Source organism: Pelodiscus sinensis, chromosome 8 (assembly GCF_049634645.1).
Source record: "Pelodiscus sinensis isolate JC-2024 chromosome 8, ASM4963464v1, whole genome shotgun sequence".
NCBI classification, from domain to species: Eukaryota; Metazoa; Chordata; order Testudines; family Trionychidae; genus Pelodiscus; species Pelodiscus sinensis.
Window position 1 is genome coordinate 59,894,691 of NC_134718.1, and position 17,239 is coordinate 59,911,929.

Sequence of the window (17,239 nt, forward strand, 5' to 3'; positions counted from 1 at the left end):
ATTGCACGGAACTGCTCCCTGTAGGGTCGTGCTACTTCCGGCAGCAGTTTCGTCCAGGCGCGGCTCCTTACGAGCCTACGAATCAGAAAGAGCTACCGGGAGCACATTCCTACGCGCCCTCAGCCCAGGCCAAAACCAGCCCGAGTCTGTTGGCATGGAGACGGCACCCGGCGAGCGGGAAGGGGGCGGAGGGAAGAGGAAGAGGAGGGGGGCCAGCAGCAAAACGGCCTCTGATTGGCTGGTGAAAGGTCAACGGTGCCCAATAGCAGGGGAAAGATGGTAATGAAGCTTCAAGATGGCGCGGAGGTAAACACGGCTGGCGAGTGACTCCCCCAGAAGCATAGTCGGTGGCTGAGGGGCAGCGCCGCAGGCAGCCGCCGCGGAGGATCTTCCGCGGGGGAAGCGATCGTCAGCTCCTGGCCGCGGGGCGGCACCTGGCGGAGGAGAGATTCAGGAGGTGGTAGCTGCGGGAAGCTGGATGCGGGGCAGGGTAGCGAAGGGGCAGGATGGGGTAGAGTAGTGGCGGGGGTTGAGGGGTGGGAGCCGTGGTAGGGACTCTGGGACGAAAGGGGGCTGGTAGTTGGAGGGGAGGGGAGCGGTATTTTTGCTTTCTGGGAAGGTGGAGGTCTCAGGAAGTGGGAGGAGGGGGCAGCGCACTTGTGAGGGTGGAGTAGCCAGGGATGGGGGGGCCGGAGGTGGCTTTGTTTGTGGGTGAGTGGAGCCAGTTTGTTAGGTGGGAAGAGCAGGGCTCAGGGGCCGCCCTGCATGTGAGATTCATGGTGGCTTAGCAGACTGCTTAGGGCATTCTCAAAGTGATTCTGGTTGAAACTGTAAACTGCTCCCCCAAAACCCACCTAGCATGAGCCCTCTTCCCCTCCTGGAGGGGGAACCTGCCTTAAAATCAATCAAGAGAAAAGAGGCCTCTTTCCTCCCTCTTTTTGTACTTGCCTCTTCCAAAGTGAGCCTGATTTGGAACGATAAATCAAATCTGAACAACTATTGGGGGTAGAGGGTAGCACTTGCAGGAGGAGATGGAAATTCTCTGAGGCAGAGAATAATAATCTTGTCATATGTGTCATTGAGAGACACTAGGGGACTCGTAAACTTGTACCTATAAATAACTATCTATGGAAGATTTGGCTTTTTTTTTAATGTTACCAGTTCATACCATTTTTAGATTAGGGATGTTAGCAAGTAGTCATCTACCAGATAAGCATAAGCTTATCAGGTAGTTGAGTGGAATAGTCAACTACTCATACCCCCCCCCCCCCCACACACCTTGCTGCCTCTGTATGAGAGGCAGCAAAGGGGGTGGAACAGGAGATGCTACTGGGGGGAGCTGGCTTAAAAGCTGGTTCCTCCCAGCATTGTCTTCCTGGTGCCGCCTTTCCTTCCCCCTCCCCCCAATAGATATAGGAGGCTGCTCTGGCAGCAGTACCTGTCCATGGAGTCCCAGCAGGGAGCTGAGTCTCCTGCTCCCCATGAACAGGGGCTGCTGCCGTCAAGCAGCCTCTGTTCACGGCCAGCTGTGGCTGCCGTGAACAGGGGCTGCTGGACTCAGCACGAGCCGGGACCGAGCAGTCCTGACTTGCACTGGTCTGCGGTGTTGCTTCTTCTACATTTTAAATGTAGTAAGTGTGCGGCTGCTATTACTACATTTAAAATGCAGAGCTGTAGCATGGGTGGCTACCAGAGCTGGCATGAGCTGGGACTGCTCAATCCCGGCTCAAGTTAGCTCTGGGAGCTACCCAGGCTGCAGCTCTGGGAAGTGGTCCTTATTGACTAATTGTGTAGTCAATACAAATTCTATCGACTACATGATTAACCAGATAACATCCTTACTTTAGATTCAAAAGAAAAGCTCATGATGTCTTACAGGCTGAACCTCTGTTGTTCTGGACTAATGGGTTCGGTAATGTCTGTCGTCCGGACGGACCACATATTAGGGATATTAATCCATCAACTACTCCATCAACTACTCGATTGGTCATTAAGGGAGGTAACTTCAGAGCTGCAGCAGGGTTAGCTCCCCTTGGCAGCTCTTAATACATTTAAAAGGAAGAGACATAGCCGGGGGACTGGGTGGGAGCCTTGAATTAGCTGATTCTCAGCTCATACCTGGCTCCCCTTGCTGTGCCTCTGCTTTTTAAACATATTAAGAGCTGCTGGGCTCTTAATATGTTTAAAAAGCAGAGGCACAGTGTCTGGGACCAGTCATCTGGTTCCCAGCTCATGGCCGGTCCCCAGCTCATGGCCTCTGCCTCTCCTGTCCCCCGGAGACAGTGCTGGAGGGAACCATCTTTTAAGATGACTCCCCACTGCCCGAGCTCCTGCTCCTGCTAGTCCCTCCCCTTGCTGTCTCTTTCTGATAGAGGCAGCAAGCTGGCAGGAAAGTGACTAGTTGAGTGACTACTTGACCAGCATATGCTTATCGGGTAGTCAGCTTGTCACTTACATCCCTACCACGAATGTTGCTGGATTAGAGAGCCCCAGTAAGAGGTTGCCAGTAGCTTGGAGCTCAGCTGGTCTGGCAGCAGGCAGCCTCTATAGGGGCGGTGAGCCCCTCTGACCCTGAAGCTGCTGCTGGCCAGAGCTGCGGAGCTGCTGGCCAGGACTGTGGACCCCCAGCAGCTGGGATGAAGCTCTGCTGGCTGGAGATGTGGAACCACTTCCAGATAGCAGCAGAGAGTCCTTGTGACTGGGGTCGGAGAGCTACTGCCAACTGGCGGCAGGGAGCCCCGGTGGTCTGAGCAGGGCTGCAGTCCTGAGTGGAGTTTTGCCAGTGGGCTGGGGGCAGGGCACTGGTTGGGCCAGCGGCCAGAATGGGAGCCCTGGGACAGCCCAAGGCCTGACCTCCCCTGGTCTGGCAAACTCCCTCTTTCGGATCCATTCTGGTCCTGTGGTTCTGGACAAAGAAGGTCCCATCTGTATTTTCAGTCCAATTCAATGAGAGTTTGACACCCCTCCCCCTTCTGCCCATTCCCAGCCTGCTTAGATAAATTGTACAGGTGTTGCCAAACTGTGTTAAAATGCAAATAAATCAATCATACACAAAGCTATCTTGGAAATCAGGCAACATCAGCTTACCATAGACCTGTTTGCACTCGCTGCCTTTAGGAAATGATCCCCTTTGGCCATTTGTCAGCATTGTCCATTTCTAATACCATCATGGTCAGGTACAGTTTTTAGTTTTGTTTTTAGGGTTGTTTTTTTCAGATTAAGTCTCTGTGAGGAGGAAGTCATTTAACTAGTTTTAAAGTAAATTTGAAAGCGTCTTTCAGGTTTTGCTTTAAATCTGTTACACTAGAGTGAATTTGAAGCAACTCCATTGTAGTCAAGATTTACAGTGGTGCAACAAAATGAACTCTGATCTTGTACTGCTCATGATCCATGTTTTTGTGTTCCACAATTCAGTGAAACACTTAGAACAACATTTTTAAAAGTCTTCATGTGTAACCCAAACACCTGCTGAGTTTGGTGTCCTGTTCCATCTCTGGCACTGAGACCACTTACAGAGAGAATGAGTCTGCTCTACAGCCTTAGTTAATAGCCAGCTGGCACAGACAACCAGGGTCTGTTGGCGTTACACATGCAAAATTATGCAAGCACTTTTGGAGACACTTGACTTGCAGTTAAAGGACACACACAAATCTCACTGTACATATTTCAAAAGCATCTAGCCTCTAATGTTTGTCTCCAGTTTTTTTCTTTAGATACTGTTCATACACCACCCTTGGATAATTCTGTCCTCTAGATTCATGCAGTATGATAATGCATTTTTAAAAAAATCTTGAATTTAGGCGGTGTGAATGGTTAACTCGTAAGCCTCACACTTAAGTTTACTGGCTAAGGTAACTGGCTGGGGCTATTCTAGCCATGCTGGAGCATCCTCTGTCAGCAGCAGGCCCAGGTGCCCCACAGACATGTGTTGCCACAGGATGGGGGGTGGGTACCACTCAAATTGGGCTGAAATGACCTCCCCATTCCCCAGCCTGCTGTTCCCTTTACAGCGCTACTTGAGTTACAATTTTTCTATCCTTTATATTTTCTTTTGCTCTTTTAGAATTTTGAAACTTGTTTTTTAATGTAATCTGGGTAAATTCATATGAAGTTTGTCTCTTCACAAAGATTTTTGTTATGTTTTTTAGACTCGAAGATGTGGAGCGGGCTGTTACCCCCTGATATGAATGAAAGTGATGTTGACTCGAGTGCTGATGAGGGAGACCCAGCGGATGGTCCTGTATCTTGTTCCAAGGAAGATAAAGTCGAGAATGTCAAAGGAGTTCAGGTTGTTGAATTTCAGACAAATAGACATGAGAGAATCACTGAAAGTAAATCTGCTCCTATGGTAGTGGCAGATGGAGAAAACAAATGTCAAGAATGCCCTTCAGGAGTTTCTTTAAAAATGTGGAATGTGAGTAATATTAGTTGTCTGTAAATGGCCAGTGTACAATGTAACACATTCAGCTTTGTAGTTTTCCATCACCCATTGGAAAAAGTTGTAACTTAACAAGCTGGTAAATGGGATTTTTTTAATGTAAATTGTATTTCTACTTTCTTTACAGATTGGTAACGTAAAGCCCAGGGGGGAAATAATATAGGCACAACCACTCCCTCATACAAAGTATTCTGTTCAGGTCAGGATCTGAGTCCCTGAACTTTGCAACTGGCTTCTGTATTGTTAAAAATTTGTAATTAAGCATAATTTCCAATTTCCTGAATATTTAAGTTCTAGTCAACAAAAAAAGAACTTTTAATTTCATGTAAGCCCTACTATTCAGTATCAAAATAGTTTCCAAACCTAATTCATTTGCTTTGGTCTATGCGTGTTTCATGTGGAAGGAGAAAAGGTTGGAAAATTCGTACTAATGAAATGACCAGTATACACTGATTTTTCACACTGGGCCTCTAATTCTGAAGAAAGATTACAAAAAAACTCATCTTTCGCCATAGACTGGATAACCAGCTATGTAAGAGCAGTTTTTAATTATCCCTGGACATTCGCCTGTCATCTAACCTGACATCAGAGGACTTTACAAATATGCTTAATGTGACATCTTAATGTGTTTCGAGTTAATTGTGTACCTTATAATGAAGATTGGGATGCAGTTGTAATGATTCATAGTCTAAAAGGAGGGGTGTGGCAGAAAGTCAGATGATATTATGTGAAATGAAGTAGGGATGTTAAATTGTATTTAATCAGATAATCAAGTAGTCAATGGAATTTCCATCGACTCCTCAATTAGTTGATAAGGGGGGAAACTGCTGAGCCACAACAGGGCTAAACCTGCTGTAGCTCTGCCTTTTAAATGTATTAAGAGCCTCCAAGCTCTTAATACATTTAAAAGGTAGAGGGGCACAGCAGGGGGGAGACCAGGCAAGAACTGGGACAGCTGATTTCCAGCTTGTGCCCCCATCCCCAACTGCGCCTCTGCCTTCCCTGCAGCCCACGGACATGGTGCTGGCGGGAACCAACTTTTCAGCTGGCTCCCCCTCAGTATGTCGTCTTTGCAACTTAGTACCAGCAGAATTGAACTGGTGCTATATAAGAATTAGAATTTTGGGAAACGTTTTCAGTACATTTTTTTTTTTTTCTCATTTAGAATTCTGAGTTTTCTTTTTCCTGCTCCTATAGAAATTTCAAGAGCTGCAGAAGAAAAGCTTTGAAATGAAAGTCCAAACAAATCAGGGAAATAGGGGACAAAAGAGAAAACGTTACAGAAAAGGTATTTCATTCTATTACATTAGTAAATCAAAATGCATTTAGTATTTAAGTAATAGTGTATTTTTTCAGGAATTAAAGTGATAGAGTAGGCTGGAGGGTACCATTGATGCCAACATTCTGTGCCTATAAATGGGAGACTTTGTTGTGTTGACTAGGTTATGGAAACCGCATAGATTTATGTTTGTGTCACCTTGCAAGGAAATTCAACCTGTAAATGTTTTTTAATTAATGTTGATTTATCAAGATCACCAGTTAGCTAATATATTTTTTAGTAATCCAATTGCTCACTCTTGCTTTAGTTTTCTAAATACAACTCTCTACCTACAGAGACTGTGTAAAGTTCTTATTATGAAAACCCTTACTACTAAGCATAATCCTGTTCCTTAAAAATATTTTAGAAATTAATCAGTATGGCCCCAATTCTGCTATAGGGCGAGAGACTGACTAAATAGGATTCTATTGACCTATTGAAACTTTATGTGGGAGATTTCTTGGCCTTTCAGGAAAAATTACTTGGTAATACCCTACATGTTAATCTTGAACTAATCTCTTGTAATAACTTCTGGTACAAGTCTTTGAATGTTTTTAGATTTGATTGCTTTATTTTTTTCTTTTCAGAAAGACTGAAAAAGAACAAAAAAGAAGCAATTGAGAGGTATGAAAAATGCAGTATAATTATCTGAAGTGTGGTTTATAAAAGGATATTTTTAGAAAGAATGGGTACAAAACTTGACTAACCTTAGAGCCAAATTTTATCTTTGGGTGTCTGTAAACAGTTTCCAAGTCAGTCAGAGCCCTTTTAAGTCAATGGCTGAATTTGACCCCTAAAATTATTTGATGGGGAAATTTCTTGATTTAACAAAAATTAATTTAGATAGAAATTAAGAATAGAGGAAGTACTTAATTTATTATTATTTAATTCATAGCTATGGAGACTTTCCCTTGATTGCTCTGATTGTATGTGTTGCCATGTGAAATTTACTGTAGGAATGGAGTCATACATGACTCAAATACAGATATTGCGAAGCAAGCAAAAGGAACTTTTTTTTTTGTCGTTAGACAGTTGAAAACAGTGTGTTTTATTTAAAAAAAAAAAAAAAAAAAAACACCAAATGGGAGAACACTGATATTACAAACTATGGAGAATTTAAAAATACTTAGCTGCTAATGTTAATTGCTATTTGTATTTTAATTGAATTATCAATTAAATTTTCTCTGTGTGCTTAGTATGAAGTTGGGTTTGTTTTTTCAGTCCGCAATCTACAAATGAAAGTCAATGGACGGAACTCACACAATACTTTGGAATCAATGATAGATTTGAATCACTTGCGAGCAACAGGGGTGCCCAAAAGGTGATTGCTATTCATAATTTCTTAGAAGTATGATGACCATGATATATTATGACAAAACTAAGTTGATTGAAGGTGAGTAAATACTCACACAGAATTCTCTCTCTCTCTCATAGAAATATTATACTAGTAATATGCTCTATTAGTTAGATATCACACAGTTTATGGATCTTTCTTATACAGGCAGTCCCCGACTTACGTGGATCCGACTTATGTCTGATCCGCACTTACGAACAGGGCTTTTCTCGCCCCGGAGCTTGTGGGCGGCGGGACCGCCCAGAGTTCAGCGGTCCTGTTACCTCGTCCTCTGGGGCGAGAAAAGCTGCTCCGGGTCTCCCTGGTGTGCTGGGGGGGGACTCCCCAGCACAGCTGGGAGACCCGAGCAAAGCCGCACAGGCGGTGGGGTCCCCCGCCTCTGCGGCTTTGCTCCTGTCTCCCTGCTGTGCTCCCTGCTGCCGGGGCAAAGGAGCAAAGCCTCAGCACAGAAGGGAGACAGGAGCAAAGCCGCAGAGGCGGGGGACCCCACCGCCTGTGCGGCTTTGCTCCGGGGCAAAGGAGCAAAGCCGCACGGGCAGCGGGGTCCCGCCGCCTGTGCGGCTTTGCTCGGGTCTCCCTGCTGTGCTGGAGGGGAGTCCCCCCCCCCAGCACAGCAGGGAGACAGGAGCAAAACCGCAGAGGCGGCGGGACCTCTGCGCCTCCGCGGCTTTGCTCGGGTCTCCCTGGTCGGCTGGGGGGGGAGGGGGCGCAGCTAGTGCGGTCCCCCCCCCCCCCCCCCCCCAGCAGACCAGGTTTTTGTTGCGGGATGCCTGGGGTAGAGCAGCTAGGGTGCTGCCGGGTTGGTCCTGCGGGGACCTACCCGGCAGTGCCCCAGCTGTTCTGTCCCAGGAGTCCAGATTCAGCCACTGTTGAAACTGATCAGCGGCTGATTCCAGGAAGCCGGGGGCAGAGCAACTCTGCCTAGGGCTTCCTGTAGTCAGCCGCTGATCAGTTTCAGCAGCGGCTGAATCTGGAGCCAGTTCCGACTTTACATACAAATTCAACTTAAGAACAAACCTATAGTCCCTATCTTGTACGTAACCCGGGGACTGCCTGTATTGAAGAATTGCTATACTCTGATGCAATATTTCTTGGTATTGCCTTCCGTTTCTGTTTTCTTTTTTTCTCTGATACACATAGAGGGATGTACACATCTGACTTGTCTAGGGTGAATATCTTGTAATTTTAAAATACTTCAGCTGATACTTTCTCTGAAGTAACCTTTCTATTATTAACATATTTATTAACATTGTCAATAATTCTTAGAAACTTATGGTACTAATTATTAGTGATTGCCATCAATAGTGTCACGTTTTCAAAGCCCATTTATCTTTATAAATTGTGTTATGTCTCTCGGTCTCTCCAGACTGCTTTGCCCCTTTCAGGAGTCTGATTTGTCTTGCATATGCCCAAATTCATCTCACTAAAAAACTACTTGCTTACAAAATTAAGTAAAAAAAACCCTTGAATGATGTAGTACAAACTAAAATTTCATAGACAGTTATTTTATTCTTCTATATATACACCGTACACTGAAAAAGTACAATACTTATATTCCAGTTCATTTGTTTTATAATTCTCATTTTTACCATATGGAGTAAGCACTTTTTCAGTAAGGGTGTGTCTAGACTGCAGGGTTTTTTTGAAAAAAAAAAAAAAAAAAAGGCATTTCTTCGAAAAAACTTCCCCTGCCTCTGGACTGCTACCGTGTTCTTTTGAAAGTAAATCGAAAGAACGTGGCAGTTTTTTTTGACCGTGGAAAACCTCATTTTACAAGGAAGAACATCTTTTTTCAAAATGCTCTTTTGAAAAAAGGCGCTATGTAATGCAAACTGTGCTTTTTCGAAAGAGAGCATCCAGACTGCCTGGGTGCTTTCTTTTGAAAAAACAGCTTATTTTTTCAAAAGTACTGGTTTTAGTGTAGACGCTCTTTTTCGAAAGAGGCTTTTTCGAAAGTATCTTTCGAAAAAGCCTCTTTCGTAAGAGGCTTGCAATCTAGACGTAGCCAAAGGGTGCTGCGATACTTCTGGGTTTTTTTATGTTGTCTATTGTAAAACCAGGAAAATATCTAGATGAGTTGATATACCCCATGGAAGATCTATGTGTACTCCCTGGAGGATACACATACCCCTAGTTGAGAACCACTGCATTATGGCATTCTTTAGTCAGTGATGTTTTTCCAAGACTTAAGCAATTGATGTGGTTTCACAACATGTTTTCTAGATTATATATCCCAACTGAAGTGACTCTGACCACTGTTTTCTGAGTCCTTGTCCTAGGCAAATATCTGCTCATAATTCTTATCTGAAGTTGCAGTCTTTCACTGAACAGCTCAAGGTAGAGCTGGATGATAGAGGCACATTGGCCAGCAAAATGTGAAAGCTCTCCAGCTGAGATGATTAGCTGAATTATTTTTATTAGTGCTGGCAAACTGTAAATTCTATCTATTAATTTAATAAGAAATCAAACAGAATTGACTATTAGCACAACTTTGAATGTTATTAATTTTTTGTTCTTTGAGTTACATATTCAGTGTGTGAATGAAAGGAAAAATCCTCTTAACGCTATTTCTCAGGAGTAACCTGTTATATTTCCGTTTATTATGACATCTTTAAAGTAGGTTAGTTGACCAGAAATGATTGATTGTTGTATTTTAACAATATTTAAACCCAATAAAGAAATTGAAATCTCCCTTTCTTGAGGGTTTTTTGGTGAGGTTTTTAATCACAATCTGCTTGTGGACATCGGTCACTATCCACGGGTCTGATGCTCCAGAACAGTCCCTGGGAGGAAGCCTTTGGCCAGCCAAACCTCCTCATTAGGGACTGACTCCTTCACTATGATAAACCATTTGGCTTCACTGCCTCCTTTAAACTGAGCCTCAGAGCTTTCAGCACCCCGCTTCACACTTTGAGCTGCCTTCAGTGAGTCTGCCCAAGTTAGAAACCTGAAACAGACTTGTACACCTAAAGGGATTACTGCACCCACATCTTTGACTCTCAGCCAGTGTTGTAAAAGAAGTTAGGTTTATTAGATGTCTGGAACTCAGCATAGAAAGTTCTTGGTCAGGACAGAGAATAGAAAATTAAATCATGGTCCATTTTAGTCAGTGCAGAGCCCTGTAACTTCTCTTTTGTTTCAGTTTAAGAGAACAGCCAACTCTTAACTCCACATCTGACCACTGCTTAATCCTTTATACTTGTTTCCTGGGCATATACAGCTGGCTTCTTATGTTTGGATGAGCCATCCATGGGTTTTAGTTGGAAGGTACCAAATCCAGGCAATTGGAGTGGTCATTGACGCCTACCCATTTAGGGCAAGGGCTGCGTGTATATGGGATGTCCAAGAAGACAATCACACCTTATCTCTGCATAGAATAAGTAGCCTTTTCCTGCCACCTGCTTAACAGTACAGCAAATGTGGAAACTGAGGCACCCATACTAGACGTACAAAATATTACAGAACTGTCCCACTCCAGCACATCAATATCAGTTCCACTCCTATATTCCCTCAGAAATATTACAATTAGAATCTTCAACAAATACCAACCTACAATTTTTTTTTTTTGAAGCGCACAGATGTAATTTTTTAAAACTTTCATTAGTCTTTAATTTGCAGATATTAAACAAGTTACAATTTGCCTCTGTTCTAGGGACACTCTTTTTTTCTTGTATTCAAATATTTTAAAAATGTAAAACATTTTTCCCTGTCATACTATGATTATTTGAAGACTTGAATTTAGTAGTACATCAAAGTGGCATGGTGCCAGAATTCAGTTTTGGGATAAAGATCTAAGAACTGCAAAGATACAGTGATAATTGCCATTCTTTGTTACCTGACACATACACTTCACATTTTATTTAAGAAAGCTCCAGGGATAGAATGCATAAGCCATATCTTGAGATGAAACTTTCTTGTGACAAGTATAAACTAGTCCATGTGATTATTTTTTTAAGTACAGTATTTACCCTACACATAAGGTGGAGCTAGTACAATGATTTGTGCTCAGCCAGCCTTTCAGTGACTACTTAATGATACCATCCATTACAACACTTAGACAAATGTGATTTGTTATACATGGAAATTATAGATGTGTGAAATATTATGCTGTTAAACAGATGTTTAAAATGTACGAGAAGAGTTTCCTCTATAAATCCTATATCCCCATTCATTTTGGCCTGAAGATGTTTGCCATTTTTTTCCAGTCTGGCCTTGAAGTCAGCATAGACAAGTCTTTGGCTGAAGGGGATATTGAGAGAGCTGAGGAACTGAGTAATAGATTAGCCACTCGTGAGGTAAGTTGTTTTGATTAAATACTGCCCCTTAGAACTCTTTAACTTTGTGTATCTAATCATAAGTCATCATAATGTAACCCAAATACTGTTAAAGATTATTCCTGGCATCTTTTCATTTTGCTGCTGCTTAGATAGGCTTCTTTCAGTCACGACCTGTTCTAGCCACAGATGTAATTATAGGACTGCTTGTACAATTATATCTATATTTTCAACAGTGAGTGTAATGTCTATCACAAGGACACTTGACCACACAAGGTCCAAAAGAATTGATCTCAGAAAAAAAACAAACTATTGTGTAGCCACATTAAGACTCAATAGTTATGACTATAAATAGATATCCATCATAATCCTAAGATTTTGGCCTTCTTTCTCATCAGCTTCTCAAAAAATTTCCGATGGCAAGTAGGTTTTTTTATCAATATGCCATACTTCAGACTTTTCCTCTCTTTTCCCACCTTACAAAATCCTCTAGTAAACTCGATGGTAGAGCTCAAGGATATATTTATGTAATGAAAATGTTTTTTGACTTTGGAATAAATGTAATTATTTTTGTTTTTAAGAGCATATCTCAAAATTAGGTTGACTCAGAAACATGGCATCTTTTATTTACATTGCCTGCGGTGGTAGCTAGTATGATGAACTGCATGGTAGGTGGGTGACTATTTGTATATTAACTTAAACCTTTTGAAGGATCAACAGTTTATAAAATGCTGACAGAACTTTTCAACTTTTGTAGTTAATCTGCTAGGTGCCTCTCTGAACTGGGATTTAAAATGAGACACCACACAAATAGGTGTGAGTATATGGCATCAGCAGTGCATCTCTGGAGTCCATCAGAGGCAGCTGGGCTCCAGCTTCCATAAAGGCAGAGGGAGGATGGGGGGAAAATGTGAAGAAAGAAAAGAGAACAGCTCGGAAACCAGGGAAGGGAGTACACTCAAATGTGGCTCTAATAAAGATAAGGAATGGCTTCTATGTTTCCTCTTAATTATACCTACAGGATTTTCCATTTCCCAGCTACAACATATCTCCTACATCCCATGTATCTTCCCATCTTTTCTCTGTCTTACACAATGGAAATTTCAGGCCTGTTGGCTAAGCTGCTAGAATTGAAAAGTTTTTGAAAGTTTCAAAATGAAGAAGGAAAACACTACAATCTAGTTCAGATTTTCACATACATGTTTTTAAAGTATTTTAAAATTTCCAAGAATTCTTTTAAAAAATACAATTAAAGCAGCAATTGCTTATCAGTTAAATTGAACATGGTACTATATACCATTACAGTTGAAACAGTTTTGGAGGCTAGGAAATTTGCACTTAGTTAAATTTTGACTGCCTTGGTACCTGTTTTCTACTGATTCACTGGAAACCGCCTCATTGAGCCACTGAGTGTACTACATAAGTAACTATCATAACCATTGATTGTAAAACCATCACTTCATATAGCAGAACTTCTTAGGTTTGTAATTATACTATCACCATGTGTCTACCCTTTAAGATCACCTACTGCCCTCTTCTCATGTACAGTATCAAAACACCCCTAGCACAACACTTTCAAAGAACAGACTTGAAATGCACCATTTTCTCATCTGCAGTAAATTGGTTAGAGTACCACAATCAACAAAACATCCTGAGATTTCCGTACAAATTTTTTGACTATAAATGCAAATTAACATGAAAAGTTACAAGTTTGTTTACTATTTATAGTGTACTTTATCCATATTGGATAACTGTTGTAACTGGGCAAGAGCTACTAAAGTTAAAATGAGTGTGTCATTAGCAATGTGCCATTTGGAAGGTATGAATGATGACCTATGTGGGTCTAGAATATGGCATAACTGCTGAGTCCAAACTTAATGGAATTGTAGTAGAAAATTTCAAGTAAATGTTGGCTAGCATCAGGATCAGCTAAGTTGAGCTCCTTTTTGCTTGCACTTGGCATGGATGTGATAAGTGAGAATATATGAAGAGAACCATCTTGAAACACTGATGACTTAGACTTCGTCTATACTGTAACCTTCTTCCGTAAAAGCTTATGCAAATGAAGCGTGGAGTAGAATATCACTGTGCTTCATTTGTATAATGAATTAGCAGCCGTTTTTGCTCGAGGCTTTTGTGCAAAAACGAGCAGTGTAGATGGCTCCTTTTTGCGCAAAACCCCCCTCTTGCACCAGAGAGGGTTTTTGCGCAAAAAGGAACCATCTACACAGCTCCTTTTTACGCAAAAGCCTCTTGCACAAAAACGGCTCCTAATTAATTATGCTGAAGCTGCTTTGCTGAAAAGGCGAGAGCTAATCTGTGCAGTGAAAAGATGCCAATAAAGTTAAAAGATGGCTATATAAAATTCTAATTGGGCCCATCTTAATACATGCAAGAGATTTGGCCAATGACAACAAAGAAACTCCATATGCTGTCTACTGCAGAAATGAAGACATTGGACACTGACAGGAAATGAAATGTTTTTGTAAGAGGTCTAATGCAGATTGCTCTAATTGAAGCCAAATTGAGGAAAGCAAGGCTGTGTTGGTATGGGCATATAAAACAGAGACTTGAGAGTTGTATCAGTAGGATGGCTCTTGTAGCGATTATGGATGGAAGACAGCCAAGGAGGATACCAAAGATTCACTACATTAACCAGTTTTCTGCAGATCTCAGAGACACCAATATGAATGAGAGCCTGGCATACAATGCTTAGTTTTGGAAGAAGGCTATAAAAGGCCCTGATATTACAATGAGTTTCATTCAGGCAGTCTCCCAGTAACTTCAGTGGGCCTTTCCACGGGAACAAGGATTTGCCGGGAACAAGGATTTGCCTATGCAAAACTCACTGGAAAATTGGTGGTTCTTTTATGCCATAACCACATCTTCATGGATTCATGTGTCTCTCCATAATTGGGGGAGGATAGAACGGGTGGGATCTACATATGCAAATTTGACAGTTTCCTGGGGCTTGAACAAAGACTTGAAGTGGATGACCCATTATAAAACCTGCTTTCCTTGCATTCAACACCCAATTGACATCAAAAGCTCTGTATGGGACACTTCCAGTCCACGTAGCCTCATTAGCACCAGCACAACAATTGACAGGTATTGTTTTCCCCCTTTCTTCCTTTTCTGTTACAAATTGTGAGGGTTCCCACTTATTTTCTCTACTCAAGTTCATCTGAAGAAGTGGGTTTTGACCACAAAAGCTCATGATTCTGTTGGTCTCGAAGGTGCCACAGGACTACATGTTTTTTAAAGCTACAGACTAACACTAACACGGCTACCCCTCTGAGACTTTTGAGCTGTTGATCTTACTTTTCTTTTCACCTCCAAATGTTCTAAGCATCTGGCAATGGTTAGAGTCAAACACAGAGAAAGAGATTGAGAGTGTAGCACCTGTGAAAGTGGGCAAAAAAGGGTTAAGTTGCTGTTTCTTATACAAACTACATCATCTTACATTTTTTTATTTTTCTTAATTATTATTCATAAATAGTGTTGTATGTGGATATAAGCTGGTCGAATATGGGATGCAGCCCTGTAGAATGTGTGTTCAGTGGGTGGGTGTTCCTTTAGAAATCAGGTGTATAGATTTTTAATCGGCACTATTTTCTTTCTCAAGAAGCAGTGACTGGAACCTGCTGATAAAGCCTTTGCTTTGAGGCACAGATCCCAGAGTTCTTAAAGCTGTTTCCTGCCTTAATAAGTGAAACTAATTTTTGATGTATAACATTTATAAGCCTGTGAAACTGATAGGGCAGCATCAATATTTAGAAAAAATGAAGCCAAAAATAAAGAGATGGCTGGGAATAGGCAATGAAAACACGCCACAAAAAAGCTAGGGAATGCCAAAATTGTGCTATCATTATGACACAGTGAAGGATGATTTTTTGTGAAATCAGATTCCCTAAGAATCTGAGTGATTTACAGAATGTGCGTATTATGGAGACTGGATGGGCAGATCTCTAAATTCACATCCCTGAAACCCAAAAGTTACCATAGCAAGGTTTTTATTGTCATGTAACACCCGTGACAGGGTATTTTGGAAGCACACGTTGTCATGTTGTATAAGGAGTGAGTATGGAAGCTGGGTATTGTGTATTTCTATTTTGGAAAATACACCTGACAAGAATGGCTTGCTGTTTGAAGAGATTTTTCATAATGCTGCACACAATTTTCTTTGTGCTATTAAGCCTGGTTACCAGATTATTGTGGGCTAGCAGCTGAGTGAATGTGGAAAAAATAAAATCTGATTGCTGTCATCATGGGGCAACATTTTTCAGGATCTCTCTTCCTGTCCTTAAGTCAAACAGATCCAACTCTTTTCCCAGACAGCATGGACATTATACATTCCAACTTTCAAGTGCTAAAATATAGATTTTTTTTTTGTAAACTATTTTTAGTTCTACAGTGTGCACAGTAAGATTTTTCTTGATCACAATTAGCATGTGTATTGTGGCAGCTTTAGAGTGAATCATGTTAACAAAATGTTTCTGAGCTTGAAGTTCAGTCTGCTAGTGCATGTGCTAGAAACATAAGCAAGAGAAAGTAAAATTATGTATGTCTCTTATTGATTAAAAAGAATATAACATTGTATATTTTTAATCAATAAGTGTGTACGGGGGAAGTATGGATATGAACACATTAACTCTAATTTAGTAGTTGGCGTGTACAAGTAGACTTGTACACAGAAGCACATAGACTTCAATGCATCTCTTCACAGACCAACCCACTGATGTTCACTCAAAAGTGACTGTGCGTGGATTTGATTGTAAGACTGTTGACAGAACTAAGCAATGTTTGTAGAGAGAGTCCCTGGATTTCATAAAATGTTTTGTAGTGTTTTATAAATGTTACCTAAGCTTGTGTCAGTAGCAAACTGTGGGCACATACCCAATATAACTGAGAATCTTTCTAATAGACATTCTTCATTCTTAAATTGCAGTGTAAATGGCACACTTACTGTACTTTTTATGCACTCCTTTAAATAAATTAATATTGAAAAATTAGATCACTATATTGACTCTGCATAACAGTAAATGCATATCCTATGTCAGATTTATGACTGAAATTACTTTGAAACAACTCATCAGTGTAATCTGTTAATTTCATTTATATGCTTACATATGTTAAGATGTGAATATAATTAATTCTTTGTAAACTTGTTCTAAAATAGATATTGTGAAACCTGAAAAGAGATCTTTTCAATACTTTACCCTGAAAATACTTTATATTGTTCAAGTGAAACACATTTTTCTTCAATGCTGTCATGCATGAATATTTTGTTCCATCCCTGGAAACAGAATGCAGATTTCTGTATGGCTTTGAGAATTATTCTGGCTAAAATTCAAACTTTTCATTTCACTTGTGATTATTGTGCAGCTATTATTGCTGCATAGGTGCCACATTGTCTAAGAGTGCATTAGCCGGAGGGCAGTAATTTGAACACAATAGCAAAATCTTGACCACATTAGATTTACCTGTCAAAAGAAACTTTAAAAATATTATGTAATTTAGAGTACTAAATTACTGAAGCAGTTGTCAGTCTTTAAATAACTCATTTTGACAGCACTGCTCTTATGTGTTTAGCTTAGAGGCTTTTGGCATTTTGGTGAAAAGTTTCAAAACCTATAATTTACAAATAAACTGCATTATTCTAATAAAGCTTAAATGAAAGATGATATAATTAATTAACCAGTCATTGAAATCCCATTCTTGTCTCCCAACAGAGCTAGTCTGATGAGAGCTTTCTAACCACATTGATTGTGTTATATAATTGTTTTGATCACTTGCTAATAATCATTAATGAAATTGTCCTTATTTGGGAGCAAATTCTAACTTGATAACTTCCA

At 41.0% G+C, this 17,239-nt stretch overlaps 1 protein-coding gene across 3 annotated transcripts in view; it reads left to right on the forward strand.

The window, feature by feature from the left end:
- Nucleotides 1-257: 257 nt before the first annotated feature.
- Nucleotides 258-17,239, forward strand: part of FAM204A (family with sequence similarity 204 member A) — a 28,334-nt gene continuing 11,352 nt past the window's right edge. Inside the window, exons 1-6 of one of the 3 annotated variants that reach the window (XM_075935378.1) lie at nt 258-457; nt 4,149-4,414; nt 5,636-5,726; nt 6,344-6,380; nt 6,978-7,077; nt 11,316-11,405. In XM_075935378.1, coding sequence (XP_075791493.1) covers nt 4,157-4,414; nt 5,636-5,726; nt 6,344-6,380; nt 6,978-7,077; nt 11,316-11,405 — 576 coding nt within the window. In that variant the 5' untranslated portion in view covers nt 258-457; nt 4,149-4,156. The remainder of the gene's footprint in view (nt 458-4,148; nt 4,415-5,635; nt 5,727-6,343; nt 6,381-6,977; nt 7,078-11,315; nt 11,406-17,239) is intronic. The other 2 variants (XM_014573520.3, XM_006111383.4) reach the window with 2 other exon arrangements.